Source organism: Artemia sp. Qi Xiang Cuo, chromosome 12, assembly GCF_049724085.1.
Source record: "Artemia sp. Qi Xiang Cuo chromosome 12, ASM4972408v1, whole genome shotgun sequence".
NCBI lineage: Eukaryota > Metazoa > Arthropoda > Branchiopoda > Anostraca > Artemiidae > Artemia > Artemia sp. Qi Xiang Cuo.
In genome coordinates, this window is record NC_142805.1 from 27,082,013 (window position 1) to 27,105,363 (window position 23,351).

The window sequence follows — 23,351 nt, forward strand, 5'->3', positions numbered from 1 at the left end:
AATGAATAACACTGGCCCTGGGCGTGGGAAGCGACAGACTGCCCTCTCCCCAAGTTATGTTTTTGCATTGTATACTGTAATGTAGAATTCTCTCTACCAGACTCCACGTCCCTTTTAATCATCTATCCCCCATTTATTTACAGAAAAATATGAGGAAAACAGATATTTAAGTAAAATCAAATTTTAGATAAAATTAATTTAATTACAAAAAAAAAACAATTAAACTTGTAATTTCTCACGGGCTACGGTCCTAAATTTGAATTTTATGATGATAGGCTGAGCTGAGTTTACATTTTCATAAAAATGGACTAATTCTTAAAGATTTTCTAGAGTCCCTTTTTATATGTTTCGACTAAAGTAAAATTCACATTGTTTGGCAATCGTCAATGTGTAGACATAATCATTATCTACTAATCATAATTTGATTCCCCTTATAGACGCAGCCCTTATTAGTCCAAAGTGATGGTGGCTTGAAATTAATGTCTAGCTAAGCACACTTGTGAACAGAGCTTAAGAAACTTTTTTGCTTTAATTTTTTCAAATAAAAATGAATCCTTCCTAGCCCTCAAAAAAAAAACCTCCCGGTGCTGTTCTATTTAGAAGAGAAAGAAAAAAGAAAGAGAGAGTAGCGGTAATTTGCTTCCTCTTATGTATGCAGCCCTTATTGCTCCAAAGTGATGATGGCTTAAAATTAAGGTCTAGCTAAAGCGCACGTGTGAACGGAGCTTAAAGCCAGTCTTCATTTGGCAGATTCTGCCATCTTGTAGAAAAAGCAACGTCGAAGGTTGTAGTATCTGCAAACTGCCAATACGGAGCCGGAAAAGAAGTCTCCTTTGAAATAAAATTTGCAGATTGGTGGTGCAGATTTGCAGAATCTTCCAAATGGAGACTGGCTTTTAAGAAACTTTTCTTCTTTAATTTCTTCAAATTAAAGCAAAAATGAATCCCTGGCCCTCCAAAAAAGGTAACAACATCCAATATTGTTCTATTGAGAAAAGGAAGAAAAGAAAGAAAGAGAAATGGAGAGTGGTGATGTTTTTCTTCCCCTTTTACAAGCAACTCTGATTGGTCCAGAGTGATGACGGCTACAAATTAAGTTCAAGCGTGTGAACATGGCTCTCGACTGCTAATCTGTACGCGTAAAAGATTGGCCTTTTAAGTGATGAAAACGGATTGTTTATAATCTGTTCTTTTATGACTAGAATGTCCTCCACAATTGCAATTATCGGAATGTTGCTGATAAAGTCGGCTTCATCACCCGAAAGAAAAGTCAATAAACAAATGAAATGTCAAATAAAATTCTACGCTAAAATAAACAATTCCAGAGGAAATTGCTTTGCCGCCTGAATTTCTGTGGGCGGCTGCTATGTCTTTTCCCGACTCTACGTCGGCAAGATAATTCCATTATCAATTGATTAATGATTATATAAAGAAGAGAGTATCCGTTTTAAGACACATGACAAACAAACACCCGTACAATGTAAATATACTAGCAAAATAATCTGTGAGCTGAAACACATCAGAAAGAAAAAGGCTGTATCGACTACTCTTGTGAGGAACAGAGAAACATGTTTTGTCCCCTTCCCCCGAACACAATTCTAAGTCCCCTTTAAAGAAAAAAAAATCCTATAACTTTCAAGTAAGCCATTAGACAAAACAGAGTATATATACCAGAATAAAAAAATTGCCATCTGTTAATGAAACTTGACTATATAAAAATTTTATAATGAGAAATACTTTCTTGCCTTTAGGCATAGACATGCAGAAGAAAACAGTGCATACTCTGGTGATAATCGGAAACATCGAGGCTTACTGGCGCTTCAGATTATGTCTCGGGACTCTTTTTAGATAGTGATTGGCTGGGAATTACTGACGTAACCAAAGGTAGTTTCTTGACAACAAAACTGATAAAGAGACGTATGTAAGTGACACCCTAGGCGGTCAATCATTTTGATCAAAAGCTTCCGTCAATCAATTGATTAAAGCATGATTGACCATCTAGGAGCCTGTTTGACGCTTGAGTCAAGCGTTGACGGTGATTGATAGAAAGTCTGAATGACTCAAAATTCTTACTTCATAATATACAGAATAATTGTAGCTAACACTTTTTGCATGTAGGCCCCCTATAATTTACCCCCTCCCCCCCCCCAATGTGCAAATATATATCCCAAATTTGTTTCTAAAGTATTATATTTTCATCACATTTTGGTATATTTCATTAGGATTGACCTAACTTCACTTCTTGAGTGTGTACCATTATGTACACAAGTACCGAAAAAAATATGATGTTAGAAGAACAGCCCCATCACAATCTTCGATGCCAACAAATTGTGGCACAAAACCAAGTAAAAACCTACAAATATGCCTTAAAGTACGCAAGTGTTATTTACAAGGCATTGGGGTCCTTCAACTCTGTATGTATTCACTGTAGAGTCCTCCATTATACCACAGGAAATATAGCCAACAAAGATGATTTACTTGGGGGCTGCTGCCTGCTTGGTTGAACTGCATTCCTGCATCAACAATTTCCAAATGAATTTGTTTGGCCTGTTTTAGGACATCATTTGCTTTCTAAAGAGTTCCACAAATACATACGAAACTTGAACCCATGTTTTGATTTAGCTTCATTCAATGTAAGCAATTATCAAACCAAAAATTTACGTGGCACATGCATCACAAACCGCTAAAGGTGATTTTGAACCATATTCATATGGTCAAATGTACTGTTTAGACCCAAATGGAGATGTTAAAGGATACCTTTCACATTGTTTTAAATTAATAGATCAGTCGTAACCCAACAGATCTCTAGGAAGAAATATTGTGAGACACATATACACAATGTGAAAGACATCAGTACATGTTTTAAATCTCTAAGGCTGCTTAACGTTGGGCAGATAAGAGACTACCAAGCCGCGATAGTTGTTTATAATTGTTTGAATAATCTAGTCCCGCAAATTTTTAAGGAATTCTACCGTTTCAACAGTGATTTTCAGGATTACAATACGAGAAGCTGTGATAATTTCGTTGTGGAGCTTAAAAATAGTGTGAGATCAGGTTTTACTCTAAAGTATCTTGGTCCTTCTGTATGGAATTCACTTCCTCTGAGTGTTAGAGCGGCTGAGCATCTTCCTCCGTTTAAAAATAGATTAAATGAGTATTTGTGGGGGAATTAGTTGTTTATTGTTTTTATTAGTTGTTTATAAGGTTTTTTTTTGGGGGGGGGGTGAGTGGAAGGAGGAGGAAGCTGGGGGGGGAGTGAGTTGATGGGCAGGGGGAGGAGTGAGTTGATGGGCAGAGGGAGGAGTGGTTGGATGGGCTGGGGGGAGGCTGGAAATGTAATATATATATATATATATATATATATATATGCTGGATTTGAATTTTGCTTAAAAAATTAATATATAGAATCCCGCACCGGGTCCCGATGTTCCAATCGGGTCCCCCACCTAGTCGATGTGGCCCTGCTCCTCGTTAAGAGAAACCGAAGTCAAGAGCACCAAGAGGCCGCCTGGTATTTGAGACTACCCGTCACTTTTGGAGAAGGAATTCGCTTCCTACCCCGTCATTCCCAAGAGTGGATATAATTTGATTTTTTTTTATAGAACCTGGAAGAACAAAACACAATATTTTATATTGTTTTGGAATGTAGGACATTGGTTTTTACCTGACTAGGGTTTTCCCCTAACTGAACATTTGATTAAGTTGGATTTCAAGTCCTCTTGTAACAACTCCGCAGAATAAATTTGTGTGTCTACCCTTTAATAATAATTTGGCTTGTCGAAAATGGTAGCTACTTCAGGGTTACTACCGGAGTTTGTGTAAAATGATCCAAGGAAGGCAAATAATCAAGTGCCTTTTTTGGTTTTTAAAAACGATCTGTTTAAATATGCCTGGAAATAAAATTGTAAGTATTAACTTACTTAGGCTACCTGTTTTATTTACATTGCAGACGATATTGAATCCGCAGATTCATGTAATGTAATCTGCAGTTAAAGCTGTAAAAAAAAAGGCACCATAAACTAAAAATAATGTCATGATAAATGGTTTTATCGGCTTTAGTTAGAAAAACGGTTCTAAAATTGAATTTTGTGGTCTAGAATTTGCCACATTATTAAAAGAAGGCCTAATTTTTCAGTTCAATTTAATTTTTATCTGCAGCCTGTATTTAGGTTTATTGAACTTGACATGCATACATGATTGGATTTAAAGTATATTTAATAGCAAATAAAATTCGGAAATGACAAAGTTGCGGTAAAAAGAAAATCACTTTTTATACACTTTAAGCAAAAAAATCATTTACCTACCGTTCAAAGCAGAGATGTTCACAAGTACAACGACACATTAGGGGGGGGGGGGAGTCCCCTTAAGATTATATACATGGGTAAATAGGAGATAGGAGGCATTCCGCCTTGACATTATTACTCCTTAACTAAAGGCTCGTTGCAGCCCTAAGCGACGCCAAAGGTGCACATGTTCAGCCTCCACTCCATTTAAAGCTTCAGCGTTTCCTCCCATCCCAGGTGGCCCCACTTTAATCTTCCCTCCCCCATGTGGCCCTAGTTAACCCTTACTTTTTGAAGCTGCAATCCATATTAAGAACCAAAGAGTCTGGGCAACTTACAACTGGTGCCAGCGGCAACATAAACATCAGCGCCATCTAGCTTTTGGCATTTCTTGATCTTTTTCAGTGTAAGAATAGGGTAAAATTTGTTTAAATTAGTATCATTGGTAAAATTAGGGTGGTAATAAGTGTCTGATCTCAGTTTCTGGAAAAGCACAGTTACGAAGTGTGAAAAAGAATAAGATTACTCATCATTGTGCTAAATTCTTATATCTTTTGACAAAGAACGCTTAAAAGTGAAATCTTAGAACTAAAATCTTACTTTTTATGCCATTCGTTTGCAAACACCTTTCATCATTCTGCTCTGATCAGCGGTCTAAGAACAATGATGAGTATATCATCAAAGTTCTCTCATAACTGTTCCATGTGGCAGAAAAATGGCGTTCTTCCACACTTTTTGCTATCATCAGTGAGCTGTAAGATCTTTAAACAAATATGAACAAAAGAACGGAAATTTTTGCAGAAAGATGTAAGATTTTAGAGCAAAAGAACATCCCCAATAACAAGAACCGCCAAAGGCTGGATGATGGTGGTGTTTTTTCGATATTAAAGCAAGTTTCCACTCTTACAACTTGCCCTTTGAGTAAAAACAATACGATGGGGCTCAAGTGAGTTCAGGAATTTTGTAAAAGTTTGATAGGTTTTATGCAAACACATATCGCCCTAGAAAGAGAAAAAAAAAACCTACTTCCGTTTTAAAGTGTACTTATTTCTGGAGGGTAAATAATCCTACCTTTTCAAAACCATGCATATCAATCAATCAATCAATCTATTCAACCAACAAATTTACGACAAAACACTTCAACATAGAATCCCCTAAGGCTATGGCCAGGAAAAAAACAGGGAAAACAAATGGCACAAATACTAAAAAAAAGAGAAGAAAAGTATTTTCAATGTAACGCATTTCAATTTTTCAAAGACTCAACACACACACAAAACAAAGAAGAAGAAAAAAACAATATACATCAAATAGCCTGATAGTTAGGCCTTGCAATAGTTTCGGTTACTAAAAACGGGGAAAAGTTTTTGAGGCATAATATTTTCATAAATAAATTCTCTGTTTCTTTGTGACCTTCCTATAAAGATTTTTTTTTGTGACCCAAGACAAAATTTTCCTCTTTATCTCCTCTGTTTTCGTTTGAAGGTATATTGACAAATTCAAGATTTTTTTTGTGTCTGAACACTTAAGAAATAATAAAATTCTTCCGATTTCCCCATATTTTTCTTTGATTCGCCTGTTTTCAGATTTTGACTAACCCCTCCCCCCGACCCTCTCTTTATGATAAAACTCACTTCATCAATTTAAAAAGGAATTGTAGGCAAAGTTCTTAATCATGTAAGGAGTATTATCTCATAAAAAAAAAAAACAAAAAAAAAACATCAAACCGTCTTAATTCGTAGCGGAAATGATCAAACTGGCTTTACATTCTAAGCAAAATAGATGATTCGAAAGTTTAAAAATAGAAATTTTTTAGGAGGTCGGGGGGTCAAAATATTAAAAAATGTCTTTTGGCTGTAATTATTTCAAATATAATTTGCTGTAGTGCTGTAGTATATATATTAATATTGTATTTTAATACTGTGATATCTATTTATGCAATATTATATTGCAAATAATATTATAGTAAGTCTTACAGATTTAATTATTATGAGTCACAATGCAAAATAGATCTTAGAAAAATTCAATGTGCAAAATAGTAAAAGAAGATTTTGTGTAAGAATTTTTATAGTACTTATTAAAAAAAACGCATCTATATTTTTTTTCGAATACCAATTGTTGCAAACTTTAGCTTTTTGGTAATTATTATGTTTCCTCAGGTACGGTTGTAGGGAGGGGGATCGGGCTTGCGCTCTCCCCGACATCTTGAGGTTTTTGCAATCTTTTTGTGTTGTCCATATAATTGCCCTTTTTCATTTTGTTAGTTTTTTTCCCGAAAAAACAAAGCGTGCGTGTCTGTGAGTTATGCCAACTGCTCCAACCTTCTAGTAAAGAGTGTTGAAATGCTCTTTACCGGATTTTCTTTTTTGGGGGAGGGGTGGCTATATTAATGAAAACAATATATTTGATAATTTTAATAAGAAGTGTCTAGAAATTTGAAATAAAATATACGATTTCGCAGATAGGGACGAGGCCCACTGCTTAAATGTCTTCTTTTAGTTAAATACCATTTACGACACTTCCGATCATGAGAAACCAATAGGGCGAATCAAAAAATCGTATCTGCACTAGTAAACAACAGAGGCGGTGTTTGCTGTTTGAGCGCGAAAACAACAGTAAAGGCTAAATCAAACTTGATGCAAGAGACTTTGGAGCCCCCCCCTCTCTTCAGTACCAGAACGGCACATTTTTTCTTAAAGAAAAACACGAGTTTGCTGTTTTAAATGTTTCACGTCACTTAGCAGATTTGATTTTGATCTATAGCCTACTTCGTTATAATTGAGACACTAATGGCCGTTCGCCGAAGTTCGATTAATTCTTGAATAAAGTACATATTTGTAATATGCTCTAAGCCAATAAAAAGGGACATCTTTTTATCTTTATAAGGAAATTGGAAATTGACTTAATAGATCGGGTCCTATACTGGCAATTTTGTGCTAGTAAGAGGCTGGCGGAAATGGAATGGAATTTAGAGGAAATTGGGGTAATTTTTTTAGATTAAAAATCACAATAAAGTGATGATCCTCCTATAATTAGAGCTGGGTTTTCTACCCTGCGAAGCGTAAAGGCGTTTTCCAAGGAGGTATAGAAATTTGTTACGGGAGGGGGGGAGGGTAAAATGAGTGAATTTTAAAGAAAACATTAGAAACTGTGTAATCATAAGTTCTTGAGATTTTCGGTCAGAGGGTTTTTCTTACAATATTACTTTACCACTAATAACAAATTGGAGGGTTTTTCATTTTTCAAACAGACTGCGAACTTGTCCTCTATGCGGCATTTTGGGAGATGGATTGGGGTAGACCTATTTCTTTCTTGTTGACCTGACTTGTAATTTTAAGGGGAAGTTTGTTTAATGGTGTGTAATGATGAGCTGTTACTGGGAATTCTGAAATTATCAAATAGTTCGTGGTAACGAACTGTAAGTAGGGAACCATTCGTCCCAACAGTAACTGAAATTCTAAAAGAGGAATTTGATAGCAATTAATACAGCAAAGGAATTGGCTTTTATGCTGATTCCAAATATATAAGTTTATTAAGTTTTATGTTACCCATCAAAAGCTGCGAGCCTGAGAAAATTTGCCTGATTGTAAACAAAGAGGGGAAACATTCTCCAAAAGTCTAGCGATCTTAATGAAAATCACACCATCAGATTCAGTATATAAAAGAACACTACTTAAGAGGTTTCAAGCTCCTATGAAAAAGTTTAGTATTTTTCGTTGTTTCCCGGAAGAAAGATCACCGATGTGTTTTAGTGGTCTTGGAGATCTGCAGAGGGCTCTTTCAAGCGTAAATTAAAAGTTCTAGTGTCCTTTTTAAGTGTCCAAAAAGATTTGAGGTCAACTAGCCCCTTCCCTCACCCCTTTTTACCCCGAAGACGTCAGATCAAAATTTTGAGATAGCCATTTTGTTCAACATAGTCGAAAAGTTTAATAACTGCCTATGGAAATGGCATGGCCCCCTGCAGCCCCTGGGGGAAGAGCTGTAAGCTATGCAATTCGCCCGTTGTTTACATATAGTATTTTCTATTAGGATATATACGGTTTTTTTTGGGTGGGGTATTTTCCACGTAGGGAGGGACTCCCCGGTATGAGTTGAAAAACCATCAGAAATTAAATAAAAGAAAACAGGTTTTTTCAACTGAAAGTAAAGAGTAGCATTAAAACTTAAACGAACCAAAATTATTACTCTTTACACTAAAGTTCGACTTTTTTCCAATTCTTTTGAACGACTGCTGAAACACAAGGGCCGTTGAAGTGGGAAACGAAGCCTTTTTAAAGTACTAAAAACTTCAGCGTACCGAGCGAGGAGTAGAGGAGGAGGCATCCCCCGTCATACGAAATAATTTCTGTTCGTTTTAAGTTGTAATGTTGCTCCTTCCTTTTCAACTGAAAAAAAACCTCGTTTTTTTATTTAATAGTCTTCTAGATACATAGTGGTAATAAGTATTTTTTTTCGAAAGGCATATAACGTTTTTCTTTAATTATATCAGTCTGTTTTGTTTTTGTATACAGCTTTATGGGCTTTAAAATACACATGTATCTATAGGCCCAACGCTTTCCCATCCCTTTGGACGCGCCTCATTCAAAGCAACGCAAACTTCGGTTCAAGAATGTGTTAATATAGTCATCAACTCTACCTATTTAATAAATTTTCATTTTTTTTATTGATTTTATATCATTCTCAACCAAGGCTGTATCCAGGGGGGGGGGTTAAGGGTTTTAAATAACCGCCTCGAAATTTTCGTCTGACTCGTAAAAACGTAGCAAAAATGCAAAAAAACCCAATTTTTGAATTTTTTAAGGTTCTTTTTAACCCTCAACCCCCCCCCCCCCCATTTTGATTTTTTTTTAATCTTGTTGGTACATCTGTCAAGGAATGGCGTAATTTCCTCTACGTCTTGGGGGGGGGCAAAGTTGGACCCAATTTTCCCAAATCAAGTGAAATGACAATGAAAACTGATAAATGAGCCATATAGTAGGCCTACCATAAAGGCAAAGATACACTAAAAATGACTTGTTTCTGTGGATGCTTGAATTATGCAGGGTTATCTTAGTTTTTACAAGATTTTTGAAGAAATTAAATTTTATCTGGGTGGGGGGAGACAAACTGGGGTCTGGGGGAGGAGTTGCCCCCCTGCGCTATAGCAAATTATGCCCCTGCTGTCAATGTGTTTTTAATCAGTCATTTGATAATGTATTCAGTGCAACAAGCCTATAAATGTATCGAAAGCAGACACACACACACAATATTAAAGGAGTTCAAAGCCCCAATGCATGCGGTTAAACAGGGGAGTTTTGGCCTGCTCCTACTGAAACGAATTTGGCCTCCTTGCCGAAAATTAATCTTAAAAATGAAGTTTTTCTGATAAAAGTTAAGAGCAAGTCGAAACTCAAAATGAATAAAAATTACCGCTTCGCAGTTTATGCAACATGTTTTTGAAAACATTTCAAATAAGCTGGCTCGTGATAATTCCCTACGTTATTAGAATTCGCAAAAATTAGCTCTTTACTGAAAACACAAAATCGACCCAACAAAACAGGAATAGAAACTGGAAAACCCATAATTGGCCTGCAGAAAATACAAGAATTCATAAAGCTCTCAAAAGTCTTTTACCGGCACCATGATCAATAAATTGTAGTACTTGTGCATAATATGGTACCCACAAAAGAAGTCAAGTTTGGTTAATGCTAATAAAAAAAAGGATGAATCTATAATAGTTTAGAAACAAATTTGGGCTATATATTTGCACAATAGGGAGGGGGGGGGGGGTAAAGCATAACATATATTAAATACGTAACCTAGCCTAAGTACCCTATCTTTTTTACTTGTGCATAATATGGTACCCACAAAAGAAGTCAAGTCTGGTTCATGCTTTAAAAAAAAATAGGATGAATATATAATAGTTTAGAAATAAATTTGGGCTATATATTTGCATATTAGGGGGGGAGGGTAAAGCATAGCATATATTAAATGCGTAACCTAACCTAGGTACCTCCACCCCCCTAAACCCCAAAAAACAACAGTTTAAATATTGCAAACCCAATGAAAACCACCCTTTGCATTCCATTTCTCTATTACAAATACCCGTTTGGCTGGTTTCGTGGCTGGTTTCGTGTCTGGTTTCCTTGATACAGTTATAGCGGTGGGTACCAGATAGTGCACAAGTACCTAAATTTTACCTCATGATTTTAACTCTGCACTAAATATTAGAATTAAAGAATAAATGGGTTTGAAAAAAAAAATCTAGTTTGCTTTCACTATCGCAATCAGGATTTACCATATTTTTTTTCTATTGAAGCATTTTCATTATCTCTTTTTTACTATTTTACAGGCGTCGTTATCCAGACTGTGGACATTACAATCGTCGCTATGACGAAGAGAGACTTCTAAATAATGGGGAAGAGAGACGATACTACGCTCATATTGTGGAAGCTGATGACCTTGAAGACTTTCATAGTCGATATGAACCTTTAAGACGACATACGAAGCATGCCTACCACACAAGATCCAGGTGTGCTTTTCTTATATTTTTATTTTCTATTAATCCTGATATTTTGAAACAACAACCAAAATTATCGCAACTTTTTTCGGTACTGGTGCATTAGATGGTCACTTCTAAAAATTCAAGTTATTCAAAATTGAATAACTTGAAAAAAAAAATCAAAAATTCAAAATTAGTTTATTTTGAATTATTTTATTATTATGATTTGTTTTTATAGGAGACACGTAGGGTCACCATCCGGAAGAGTTTAGAGGTATGGTAAGAAATAGCCACCGTATAAAGGGCTTCCTGTTGGGGGAGGACACCCTTTTCCACGGGAATGGCAAATTTTTTTCTTTTATTGGAAAGTTTTTGGTAGTATATGGTTACTTGAAGTGTGTCCAGTTCGGCTGCTATTTAATAACAAAAAGAGTAGGTGACGTCTAAAGTTAAAATTAAATGTATTTTGAATTTAAAATTTGTCGTTACTGAGAGGGGAGGAGGTGGTTTTTTTTCTTTAAATTAAAAAAAATATTCAAGTTTGGTTAATGATAATTAAATAAAATAAAATAGGATGAATATATAATAGTTTAGAAACAAATTTGGGCTATATATTTGCACATTAGGGGGTGGGGGTATAGCATACCATATATTAAATATGTAACCTAACATAACCTAGGTACCTTCCCTCCCCCTAAACCTTAAAAAAACAACAGTTTAAATATCGTAAACGCAGTGAAAACTACTCTGCATTCCATTTCTTAATAGCGGTCTCTTGAAATAACCAGTCTGGCGGGTTCGTCTGTTATTAGTATATAGAAGTGACCATCTAATGCACTAGTACCCTTTTTCTTGGTAATTAACACCAAATGTGCACCCAGGGACTAGGGGGGAGGGGAGATCTTGTGCACCACGTCCAAGCATTTTTCAGATTTATACAACGTCTTCGTAGGATTCGCCAATTTTTAAGATAGAGGAAAGAAGAAGGGTGACACCCTTCCTGCCATATGTGGTGTCAACAATAGTCGTGTGTCGTTAGTCTTGAGGATAATAAAGTTTACTGTATGGAACGGTTGAAAATCCCTAAAGCTTATGTTCTCTGCTTAAGTTTTTGGTATGTTATTTTTTTTTACTCCTATGAATTCGATGTTTCAGCGCAAGACGACAACCTTGCTTTTATTTCACAGCTGAGGTTCAGTTTTATCCATGTATAAAAAAAAATGGGATACTTTCTTGGCGTATTGTTTTGGATTTAAATATAAAGGGTTGACTGGATTTCCCACTACATTCGTAATTTTCTGTGCTGAGTGGTAAAGTTATGTTACGTTAAAAATACCGTCCTACACTTAAACAAGTTTCACGCTAGACTAACGTGGAAATCCCTAAAAGCATCATAATCACTGTAAAATGATCACAATCATCATAAACAAGTAGAGAGCTATCTTATACTCGTGTCACGCACCCCTGCTGCCACCTACAACTTTTTTTTAACACCATATATTGGCACGAGAACCACGTGGTTTATGTTTTTTTTGTCAATGAGAATTTGAAAAAACAGGAATTTTTTCAATTTTATGTATGTTTTCTTGGATGGTTATGTGTGTGGGTCGATTTATTTGATGTTTTTCATGGATGTTTAATTGTTTTTGTCAGTGAGAATTTGAAAAAACAGGAACATTGTCACATTTATGTATGTCAACAGCAATTCATGTCTGTTTTATGGTTTTCTCAGTGAGAATGAAAAAACAGGAACTTTCTCACTTGGAAAACCATAAACCACGTGGTGCTGTCACGAGTCAGAACACCTGTGCTGTCGACCTCAATTCACCTATCGTGAATCAATAATTCCCCTTAGAAACAACAAATTAATTTTCCCTTTCTTGACAGATCAATCAATCAATGACATCATCTGTCAGACTTTAAAAATTTTCGCCTAGAAACATTTCTCCAGGAATAGATCCAAAATCATTAATGTCTTTGCCTCGGGAACAGTTCTACTGGTCGAACTCCAAAGGATATTAATAACCCACGGCCATGGAAACAATTAGGCAAGAAACATCTTAGCGATGAATTGTTTTAGCGCGCGAGAAGGTTTCATATTAATTTGAAATGCATTAGCACAGAGATGCCAATAACAAAGGAACACGCTGAATTTGCGTTTAGGGATTATTTGGGCGAAACCGTTTTAGACAGGTTATGGAACTATTTCGGCGAAACAGATAGAGACATTTTAAAAGAAGATTTTTGAAGAGATTTTGGAGGAGGTTTTGAGTGTGGTCGTTATAATACACAAGTTTCATTTGAACAGTGTTGTGAGGTCCTCTAACCCAACCCCAAAGGGTCCCAATCCTCCTACCCCAACCCCGAAGGAAGTCCCCTGTCCTCAAAGGTCCCCCAAGCTCCCAGAGCCCCAGCCCCCCCCCCCCAAACGCCCTCCTCAGACCCTCAAAGACCCTCCTCTGGTCCTCAAAGGGCACCCGGATCCCCAAAGGGCACCCGGACCCCAAAGGCCCCCCCCCGGGGCGCCCACGGCCCCCCCCCGCCCCCCTAGCCCCCCGCCCCCCCCCCGGCCCCCCCCGCCCGCCCCAGGCCATCCCCGGGCCCCCCCCAAGGCCCCTCGAGCTCCCCAAGGCCCAACGGGGTCCCAAAGGCCCTCCCCTGGTCCTCAACGGTCCCCCAAGCGCCCCCCCCGCCAACCGGCCCCCCCCACAGTTACTCCCAAACACCCGCCCTTGACCCCCCACAGATTCTCCTCGCCATTTTTTTTTTAAAACTTTTTTATTTCGGTTGGATATAGTTTATTTAAAATTTAAAAGAATACTGTAAGTACTAAACCCATTATCCAACCTCAAAGAGTCCCCTCCCCAATTCGTAAATACTTTCTTAAATTTTTTAACATGGTATTTTTTTAAATTTTTACGTATCTTAAAATTAAATGAAATATGCTTACGGATCTACCAATCGTACTCTGTGCTTGTTCATGGACACGACGCGGCTTTTCCACTGGTACTCTATGGTAGATTATCGACACTACCGAGTTTATTGCATGCATTAAATCAGTATTTTTTACTCAGTGGAAGGATCAACACACAATTCATATCTGTAAAAATTGAACATGAATTATTCGACGAAAGTATGTGCACATGAAAAAATCATTGTCGTGTTGAACGCTGACAAGGAGAAATACCTGAACTATAAAACGAGTGCAAGTGGAGATCTTATTGGCAATGTATGCATACGTTGTCATGACAGTGAGGAGTTAAATTCCTTTGGTGTACCCAAGAATTTCATTCGTGTAAACGGTGGATATGCAAGAGTATCATTACCAGAGAAATTAGTGCTCAAAGAGAATGCCAACTTAAAAATAATTGTTGATGATAGGGGACAACTCCTTGCTACGGCTTCTGGTAACACATTACCTGTTGATAAATCCTATCATCCTCTTTCCGGTATTAGCATTTCAAAGAGAACAAGAAAAAGACAAGCATACTCCTGCACCAACATCATAAATCATATCTTGTCAATGTGTCAAAACTCCCATCTATGTAAAAATAATGTGACAAAAGACAGTGAAATCGCAGGCAGAATAAAAAGGACATTAGCAGACAATATCATCAGTGAATATAAAGATGAATTGACGGAAAGTGAAGCGCAAGTGTACTAATAATGTGTAATAATGTATTTAACGTATTTTTATATTAATATTCTACATGTCATTATTTCATTAAAAATATTTTATGCATTATTTTGTTAAGTGTTCATTATTTTAGGGTATGCTAGAACGTCAATCGTTCAGAATATCTATTAAAAAGGTCAGAGATGAAAGAAAAAGAATTTTTAGAGATAAAGATACTACTAGCAGGCTCAATGTTTCATAGAAGATAGAAAAGTTCAAGATCTCTTCTGAATTTTACCAAAGAACACATTTCACTTCTAATTTCACCAGAGAAAATAAAAAGCTTTCACTTCAGTTGTTTATTTCACCGAGACATAAAAAATTTAAAGTTCACTTCTAAATTTTTCTGTAGAAGATAGGAAAAGTTATACTATGATTTTGATTATTTTCTATGAAGGTAAAAAGTTCTAGTTCATTTTTAAATTTTCTCAACGAAGTGAAGAAAAGTTCAAGTTCTCTTCTGAATTTTACCAAAGAACACAATTTAATTCTAATTTCTCCAGAGAAAACAAAAATCTTCCGCTTCAGTTGTTTATTTCACAAAGACATAAAGAAAATTAAAGTTCAATTCTAAATTTTTCGGTGGTAGATAGGAAAAGCAATACCGTACTTATGAAATATTTTCACGGAAGATAAAAAGCTCTAGTTCAATTTAAAATTTTCTCAAAGAAGTCAAGGAAAGTTCCAGTTCTCTTCTGAATTTTACCAAAGAACACGCTACAATTCTCAGTTCTCCAGAGAAAACAAAAATCTTCCACTTCAGTTCTTTATTTCACAAAGACATAAATAAATTTAAAGCTCAATTCTAATTTTTCGGTTGAATATAGGAACACTAAGAACAGCACTTTTTATTATATAATTTTATATAAAATGGAATATATAAATTTAAAATATTATAATATAATTGAATAAAAAGATCAATCTATAGTATGAATTTTAAAAAATACAACGCTACAATACTATTATATCAAGATACATAAAAATTATTCAACTTCAGTTGTTTATTTCACAAAGACATAAAGAAATTTAAAGTTCAATTCTAAATTTTTCGGTGGTAGATAGGAAAAGCAATACCGTACTTGTGAAATATTTTCACGTACGATAAAATGTTCTAGTTCAATTTAAAATTTTCTCAACTAATTCAAGTATAGTTCAAGTTCTCTTCTGAATTTTACCAAAGAACACTCTACAATTCTAATTTCTCCAGAGAAAACAAAAATCTTCCACTTCAGTTGTTTATTTCACAAAGAGATAAAGAAATTTAAAGTTCAATTCTAAATTTTTCGGTGGAAGATAGAAAAAGCAATACCATACTTTTTAATAATATCAGTTAAGATAAAATGTACTATTTAATTTTAAAATTTTCTATACGAAGTAAATTAGATTACTATTTCTCGTAATAATTTTAAAACATCACACGATCAAAAAATCTCAAATCACTGACCACATAATAAAAAACCTTATTTTATTTATTTAAAAATTACCGAAATAAAATTAAATCTAAATTCTAATATTTATGTGGTCGTTAGAAAAATCAATACCATACTTGTGAATATTTTAATCGAAGATAAAAAGTTCTAGTTCATTTTAAAATTTTCTCAAAGAAGTTAAGGAGAGTTCAAGTTCTCTTCTGAATTTTACCAAAGAACACGCTACAATTCTAATTTCTCCAGAGAAATAAAAAATCCCCTACTTCATTTCAGTATGTAAAAAATACATAAATTAATTTAAAGTTCATTTCTAATTTTTTTGTTGGAAGATAGAAAAAGTAATACCTTACTAGTAAATATTTTCATGGAAGATAATAAGGTCTCGTTCTTTTTAAAATATTATAATAAAAGTGAAGGATAGTTCAAGTTCTCTTCTGAATTTTACCAAAGAACACGCTACAATTCTAATTTCTCCAGAGAAAACAAAAATCTTCCACTTCAGTTCTTTATTTCACAAAGACATAAAGAAATTTAAAGTTCATTTCTAATTTTTCGGTTGGAAGATAGAAAAAGTAATACCATCCTGGTTAATATTTTCATGGAAGATAAAAAGTTCTAATTCAATTTAAAATTTTCTCAACAAAGTGAAGTAAATTTCAAGTTCTCTTCTGAATTTTACCAAAGAACACGCTACAATTCTAATTTCTCCAGAGAAAACAAAAATCTTCCACTTCAGTTCTTTATTTCACAAAGACATAAAGAAAAATAAAGTTAATGAAGAATTTTTCTGATTTTATAGATATTTATCTCGACAAGACGTTTGTATTTTGACTATTACTAATTTATGAGATAAAGAAATATATTTTATTATATCAAAATATACTTTATTTAATAGAAATCTTATTAATTTAAAACATTTAATATATACACATATCAAATATAACTAGACAAAACAAATATAGATCTTCAGTTCTTTATTTCAAAAAGACATAAAGAAATTTAAAGTTCATTTCTAATTTTTAGGTTGGAAGATAGAAAAAGCAATACCGTACTTGTGAATATTTTCACGGAAGATAAAAAGTTCTAATTCAATTTAAAATTTTCTCAACAAAGTGAAGAAAAATTCATGTTCTCTTCTGAATTTTACCAAAGAACACGCTACAATTCTAATTTCTCCAGAGAAAACAAAAATCCCCTACTTCAGTTCTTTATTTCACAAAGAGATAAAGAAATTTAAAGTTCATTTCTAATTTTTCGGTTGGAAGATAGAAAAAGTAATACCATACTTGTGAATATTTTCATGGAAGATAAAAAGTTCTATTTCAATTTAAAATTTTCTCAAAAAAGAGAAGAAAAATTCAAGTTCTCTTCTGAATTTTACCAAAGAACAGGCTACAATTATAATTTCTCCAGAGAAAACAAAAATCTTCAACTTCAGTTGTTTATTTCACAAAGACATAAAGAAATTTTAAGTTCAATTATAATTTTTAAGTTGGAAGATAGAAAAAGCAATACCGTACTTGTGAATATTTTCATGGAATATAAAAAGTTCTATTTCAATTTAAAATTTTCTCAAAAAAGTGAAGAAAAATTCATGTTCTATGCTGAATTTTACCAAAGAACACGCAACACTTCTAATTTCTCCATAGAAAACAAAAATCTTCCACTTCAGTTCTTTATTTCACTCAGAGATAAAGAAATTTAAAGTTCATTTCTAATTTTTAGGTTGGAAGATAGAAAAAGTAATACCATACTTGTGAATATTTTCATGGAAGATAAAAAGTTCTAGTTCAATTTAAAATTTTCTCAAAAAAGTGAAGAAAAATTCAAGTTCTCTTCTGAATTTTACCAAAGAACACGCTACAATTCTAATTTCACCAGAGAAAGCTAAAATCCTCTACTTCAGTTCTTTATTTCACAAAGAGATAAAGAAATTTAAAGTTCATTTCTAATTTTTCGGTGGAAGATAGAAAAAGCAATACCTTACTTGTGAATATTTTCATGGAAGATAAAAAGTTCTAGTTCAATTTAAAATTTTCTCAAAAAAGTGAAGAAAAATTCAAGTTCTCTTCTGAATTTTACCAAAGAACACGCTACAATTCTAATTTCACCAGAGAAAACAAAAATCTTCCACTTCAGTTATTTATTTCACAAAGACATAACGAAATTTAAAGTTCATTTCTAATTTTTCGGTTGGAAGATAGAAAAACCAATACCATACTTGTGAATATTTTCATGGAAGATAAAAAGGTCTAATTCATTTTCAAATTTTCTCAACAAAGTGAAGAAAAATTCTTGTTCTCATCTTAATTTTACAAAAGAACACTCTACAATTCTAATGTCTCCAGAGAAAACAAAAATCTTCCACTTCAGTTCTTTATTTCACTAAGAGATAAAGAAAGTTAAACTTCATTTCTAATTTTTCGATTGGAAGATAGAAAAAGCAATACCATACTTGTGAATATTTTCATGGAAGATAAAAAGTTCTAATTCAATTTCAAATTTTCTCAACGAAGTGAAGAAAAATTCAAGTTCTCTTCTGAATTTTACCAAAGAACGCACTTCAATTCGAATGTCACCAGAGACATCTAAAATCCCCCACTTCAGTTCTTTATTTCACAAAGAGATAAAGAAATTTAAAGTTCATTTCTAATTTTTCGGTTGGAAGATAGAAAAAGTAATACCTTACTTTTGAATATTTTCATGGAAGATAAAAAGTACTATTTCAATTTAAAATTTTCTCAACAAAGTGAAGAAAAATTCAAGTTCACTTCTGAATTTTACCAAAGAACACACTTCAATTCTAATTTCGTCAGAGAAAACAAAATCTTCCACTTCAGTTACTTATTTCACAAAGACGTAAAGAAATTTAAAGTTCATTTCTAAATTTTTTTCGATGGAAGATAGAAAAAAGCAATACCATACTTGTGAATATTTTCACGGAAATAAAAAGTTCTAGTTTAATTTTAAATTTTCTCAACGAAGTGAAGAAAAGTTCAATTTCTCTACTGAATTTTACCAAAGAACACAATTCAATTCTAATTTCTCCAGAGAAAATAAAAATCCCCCACTTAATTTCTATATTTCACAAAGACATAAAGAAATTTAAAGTTAATTTCTAATTTTTCGGTGGAAGATAGAAAAGGCAATAGAGTACATGTGAAATATTTTAACGGAAGATAAAAAGTTCTAGTTCAATTTAAAATTTTCTCAATGAAGTGAAGAAAAGCTCAAGTTCTCTTCTGAACTTTACCAAAGAACACGCTTAAATTCTAATTTTTCAGAGAAAACAAAAATCTTCCACTTCAGTTCTTTATTTCACAAAGACATAAAGAAATTTAAAGTTCAATTCTAATTTTTCGGTGGAAGATAGAAAAATTAATGCCATACTTGTGATTATTTTCACGGAAGATACAAAGTTCTAGTTCAATTTAAAATTTTCTTTTCTACATGTTTAAGTTAGGTTAGATTAACTTGTCATGAGCTCTCATGATAAGTTAACCTAACCTTTTCCGGCGAGTATGGTTAGGTGAGGTTAGGCTAGATTAAGTTAGGTTAGATTAGGTTAGGTTAAGTTAGGTTAGGTTAGCCCACGTACGCGTCACAGGTTAGCTTAGGTTAGGTGAGAGACAGGCAAACAGTTAGGTGTATCATTAGGTGAGTTTCGGTGCGATTAGGTGAGGTTCGATTAAGTTAGCTTAGATGAATTTTGTTTAGTTTACGTTCGGTTAAGCTAGGTTCGCCTACGTACGCGCACGTTCGTCGGCGAACCTAACCTAACTTCACTTAAACTAACCTCACTTAATCTAACCTAACTTAATCGACCCTAACTTAATCTCCCCGCCCCGAACCGAATGATACACCTAACTTTTTGCCTGTCTCTCACCTAACCTAAGCTAACCTAAGTGACGCGTACGTGGGCTAACCTAACCTAACTTAACCTAACCTAATCTAACCTAACTTAATCTAGCCTAACCTAACCTAACCATACTCGCCGTAAAAGGTTAGGTTAACTTATCATGAGAGCTCATGACAAGTTAATCTAACCTAACTTAAACATGTAGAACAGAAAATTTTAAATTGAACTAGAACTTTGTATCTTCCGTGAAAATATTCACAAGTATGGTATTACTTTTTCTATCTTCCAACCGAAAAATTAGAAATGAACTTTAAATTTCTTTATGTCTTTGTGAAATAAAGAACTGAAGTGGAAGATTTATGTTTTCTCTGAGAAATTAGAATTTAAGCGTGTTCTTTGGTAAAGTTCAGAAGAGAACTTGAGCTTTTCTTCACTTCATTGAGAAAATTTAAAATTGAATTAGAACATTTTATCGTCCGTTAAAATATGTCTCATGTACTATTGAGACTGTTCTCTAGGCCACCGAAAAATTATACATTAACAATAAAGTTCTTTATGTCTGTGTTAAATATAGACATTACTGGGGGGAGTTTTGTTTTATCTTGAGACCTTAGAATTGTATTGTGTTCTTTGGTAAAATTCAGTAGAGAAATTGAACTTTTCTTCACTTCGTTGAGAAAATTTAAAATTAAACTAGAATTTTTATGTCAGAGAAAATATTCACAAGTATTGTATTGCTTTTTTCTATCTTCCATCGAAAAAATTTAGAAATGAACTTTAAATTTCTTTACGTCTTTGTGAAATATATAACTCAATTGGAAGAGTTTGTTTTCTCTGACGAAAGTAGTCTTGTAGTGTGTTCTGTTGTAAAATTCAGAAGAGAACTTGAATTTTTCTTCACTTTGTTGAGAAAATATTAAATTGAAATATAACATTTGCTCGTCCCTTAAAATAATCACTAGTATTTTATTACTTTTTCTCTCGAAAACCCGAAAAATGATTAATTACATTTATCTTTATTTCTCTATTTGTTTTATCATTACGTGTCGGAGGGGCGGGTTGCTTTCTATGTAGTACTTATACGGGAAGGGAGTTGTGTGGTAATATTAAGACGAGACCTTGAATTTTTATTCACTTCGTTGAGAAAATTTTAAATTGAATTAGAACTTTTTATCTTCCATGAAAATATTCACAAGTAAGGTATTTCTTTTTCTATCTTCCAACCGAAAAATTAGAAAAGAACTTTAAATTTCTTTATCTCTTTTTGAAATAAAGAACTGAAGTGGAAGTTTTTTGTTTTATCTGGAGAAATTAGAATTGTAGCGTGTTCTTTGGTAAAATTCAGAAGAGAACATGAATTTTTCTTCACTTTGTTGAGAAAATTTTAAATTGAATTAGAACTTTTTATCTTCCATGAAAATATTAACAAGTATGGTATTGCTTTTTCTATCTTCCAAACGAAAAATTAGAAATGAACTTTATATTTAGTTTTGTCTTTGTGAAATAAAGAAATGAAGTGGAAGATTTTTGCTTTCTCTGGTGAAATTAGAATTGTAGTGTGTTCTTTGGTAAAATTCAGAAGAGAACTTGAATTTTTCTTCACTGTGTTGAGAAAATTTTAAATTGAACTAGAACTTTTATCTTCCATGAAAATATTCACAAGTATGGTATTACTTTTTCTATCTTCCAACCGAAAAATTAGAATTGAACTTTAAATTTCTTTATCTCTTTGTGAAATAAACAACTGAAGTGGGGGATTTTAGATTTCTCTGGAGAAATTAGAATTGAAGAGAGTTCTTTGGTAAAATTCAGAAGAGAACTTGAAATATACTTAACTTTTTGGAGAAAATTTTAAATTGAACTATAAATTTTTATCTTCCTTGAAAATATTCACAAGTATGGTATTGCTTTTTCTATCTTCCAACCGAAAAATTAGAAATGAACTTTAAATTTATTTATCTCAATGTTAAATAAAGAACTGAAGTGGTAGATTTTTGTTTTCTCTGGAGAAATTAGAATTGTAGCGTGTTCTGTGGTAAAATTCAGAAGAGAACATGAATTTTTATTCACTTTTTTGAGAAAATTTTAAATTTAATTAGAACTTTTTATCTTCCATGAAAATATTTCATAAGTACGGTATTGCTTTTTCTATCTTCCAACTTAAAAATTAGAAATGAACTTTAAATTTCTTTATGTCTTTGTGAAATAAAGAAATGAAGTGGAAGATATTTGTTTTCTCTGGAGAAATTAGAATTGTAGCGTGTTCTTTGGTAAAATTCAGAAGAGAACTTGAATTTTTATTCACTTTTTTGATAAAATTTTAAATTGAACTAGAACTTTTTATCTTCCATGAAAATATTCACAAGTATGGTATTACTTTTTCTATCTTCCAACCGAAAAATTAGAAATGAACTTTAAATTTCTTTATCTCTTTGTGAAATAAATAACTGAAGTAGGGGATTTTAGCTTTCTCTGGAGAAATTAGAATTGTAGCGTGTTCTTTGGTAAAATTCAGAAGAGAACATTAATTTTTCTTAACTTTGTTGTGAAAATTTTAAATTGAAGTAGAACTTTTTATCTTCAATGAAAATATTCACAAGTATGGTATTGCTTTTTCTATATTCCAACCGACAAATTAGAAATGAACTTTAAATTTCTTTATCTCTTTGTGAAATAAACAACTGAAGTGGAAGATTTTTGTTTTCTATGGAGAAATTAGAATTGTAGAGTGTTCTTTGTTAAAATTCAGAAGAGAAATTGAATTTTTCTTAACTTTGTTGAGAAAATTTTAAAATGAAATAGAACTTTTTATCTTCCATGAAAATATTCACAAGTATGGTATTACTTTTTCTATCTTCCAACCGAAAAATTAGAAATGAACTTCAAATTTCTTTATGTCTTTGTGAAATAAAGAACTGAAGTGGAAGATTTTTGTTTTCTCTGGAGAAATTAGAATTGTAGCGTGTTCTTTGGTAAAATTCAGAAGAGAACTTGAATTTTTGTTCACTTTGTTGAGAAAATTTTAAATTGAACTAGAACTTTTTATCTTCCATGAAAATATTCACAAGTATGGTATTACTTTTTCTATCTTCCAACCTAAAAATTAGAAATGAACTTTAAATTTCTTTATGTCTTTGTGAAATAAAGAACTGAAGTGGAAGATTTTTGTTTTCTCTGGAGAAATTAGAATTGTAGCGTGTTGTTTGGTAAAATTCAGAAGAGAACTTGAAATATACTTAACTTCTTTGAGAAAATTTTAAATTGAATTAGAACTTTTTTATCTTACATGAAAATATTCACAAGTATGGTATTACTTTTTCTATCTAACAACAGAAAAATTAGAATTGAAGTTCAAATTTATTTATCTCTTTGTGAAATAAACAACTGAAGTTGTTGATTTTTGCTGTCTCTGGAGAAAGTAGAATTGTAGCGTGTTCTTTGGTAAAATTCAGAAGAGAACTTGAACTCTCCTTAACTTCGTTGAGAAAATTTTAAATTGAACTAGAACTTTTTATCTTCCATGAAAATATTCACAAGTATGGTATTGCTTTTTCTATCTTCCACCGAAAAATTAGAATTGAGCTTTAAATTTCTTTATGTCTTTGTGAAATAAAGAACTGAAGTG

General features: G+C 33.2%; 1 protein-coding gene across 1 annotated transcript in view; it reads left to right on the forward strand.

Annotated features, from left to right (window-relative positions):
* nkd (NKD inhibitor of WNT signaling pathway naked cuticle) overlaps nt 1-23,351 on the forward strand; it is a 78,589-nt gene that overhangs the window by 41,359 nt on the left and 13,879 nt on the right. Inside the window, exon 6 of the mRNA XM_089097866.1 lies at nt 10,612-10,791. Within this exon, the coding sequence (XP_088953992.1) occupies nt 10,612-10,791 (180 nt within the window). The remainder of the gene's footprint in view (nt 1-10,611; nt 10,792-23,351) is intronic.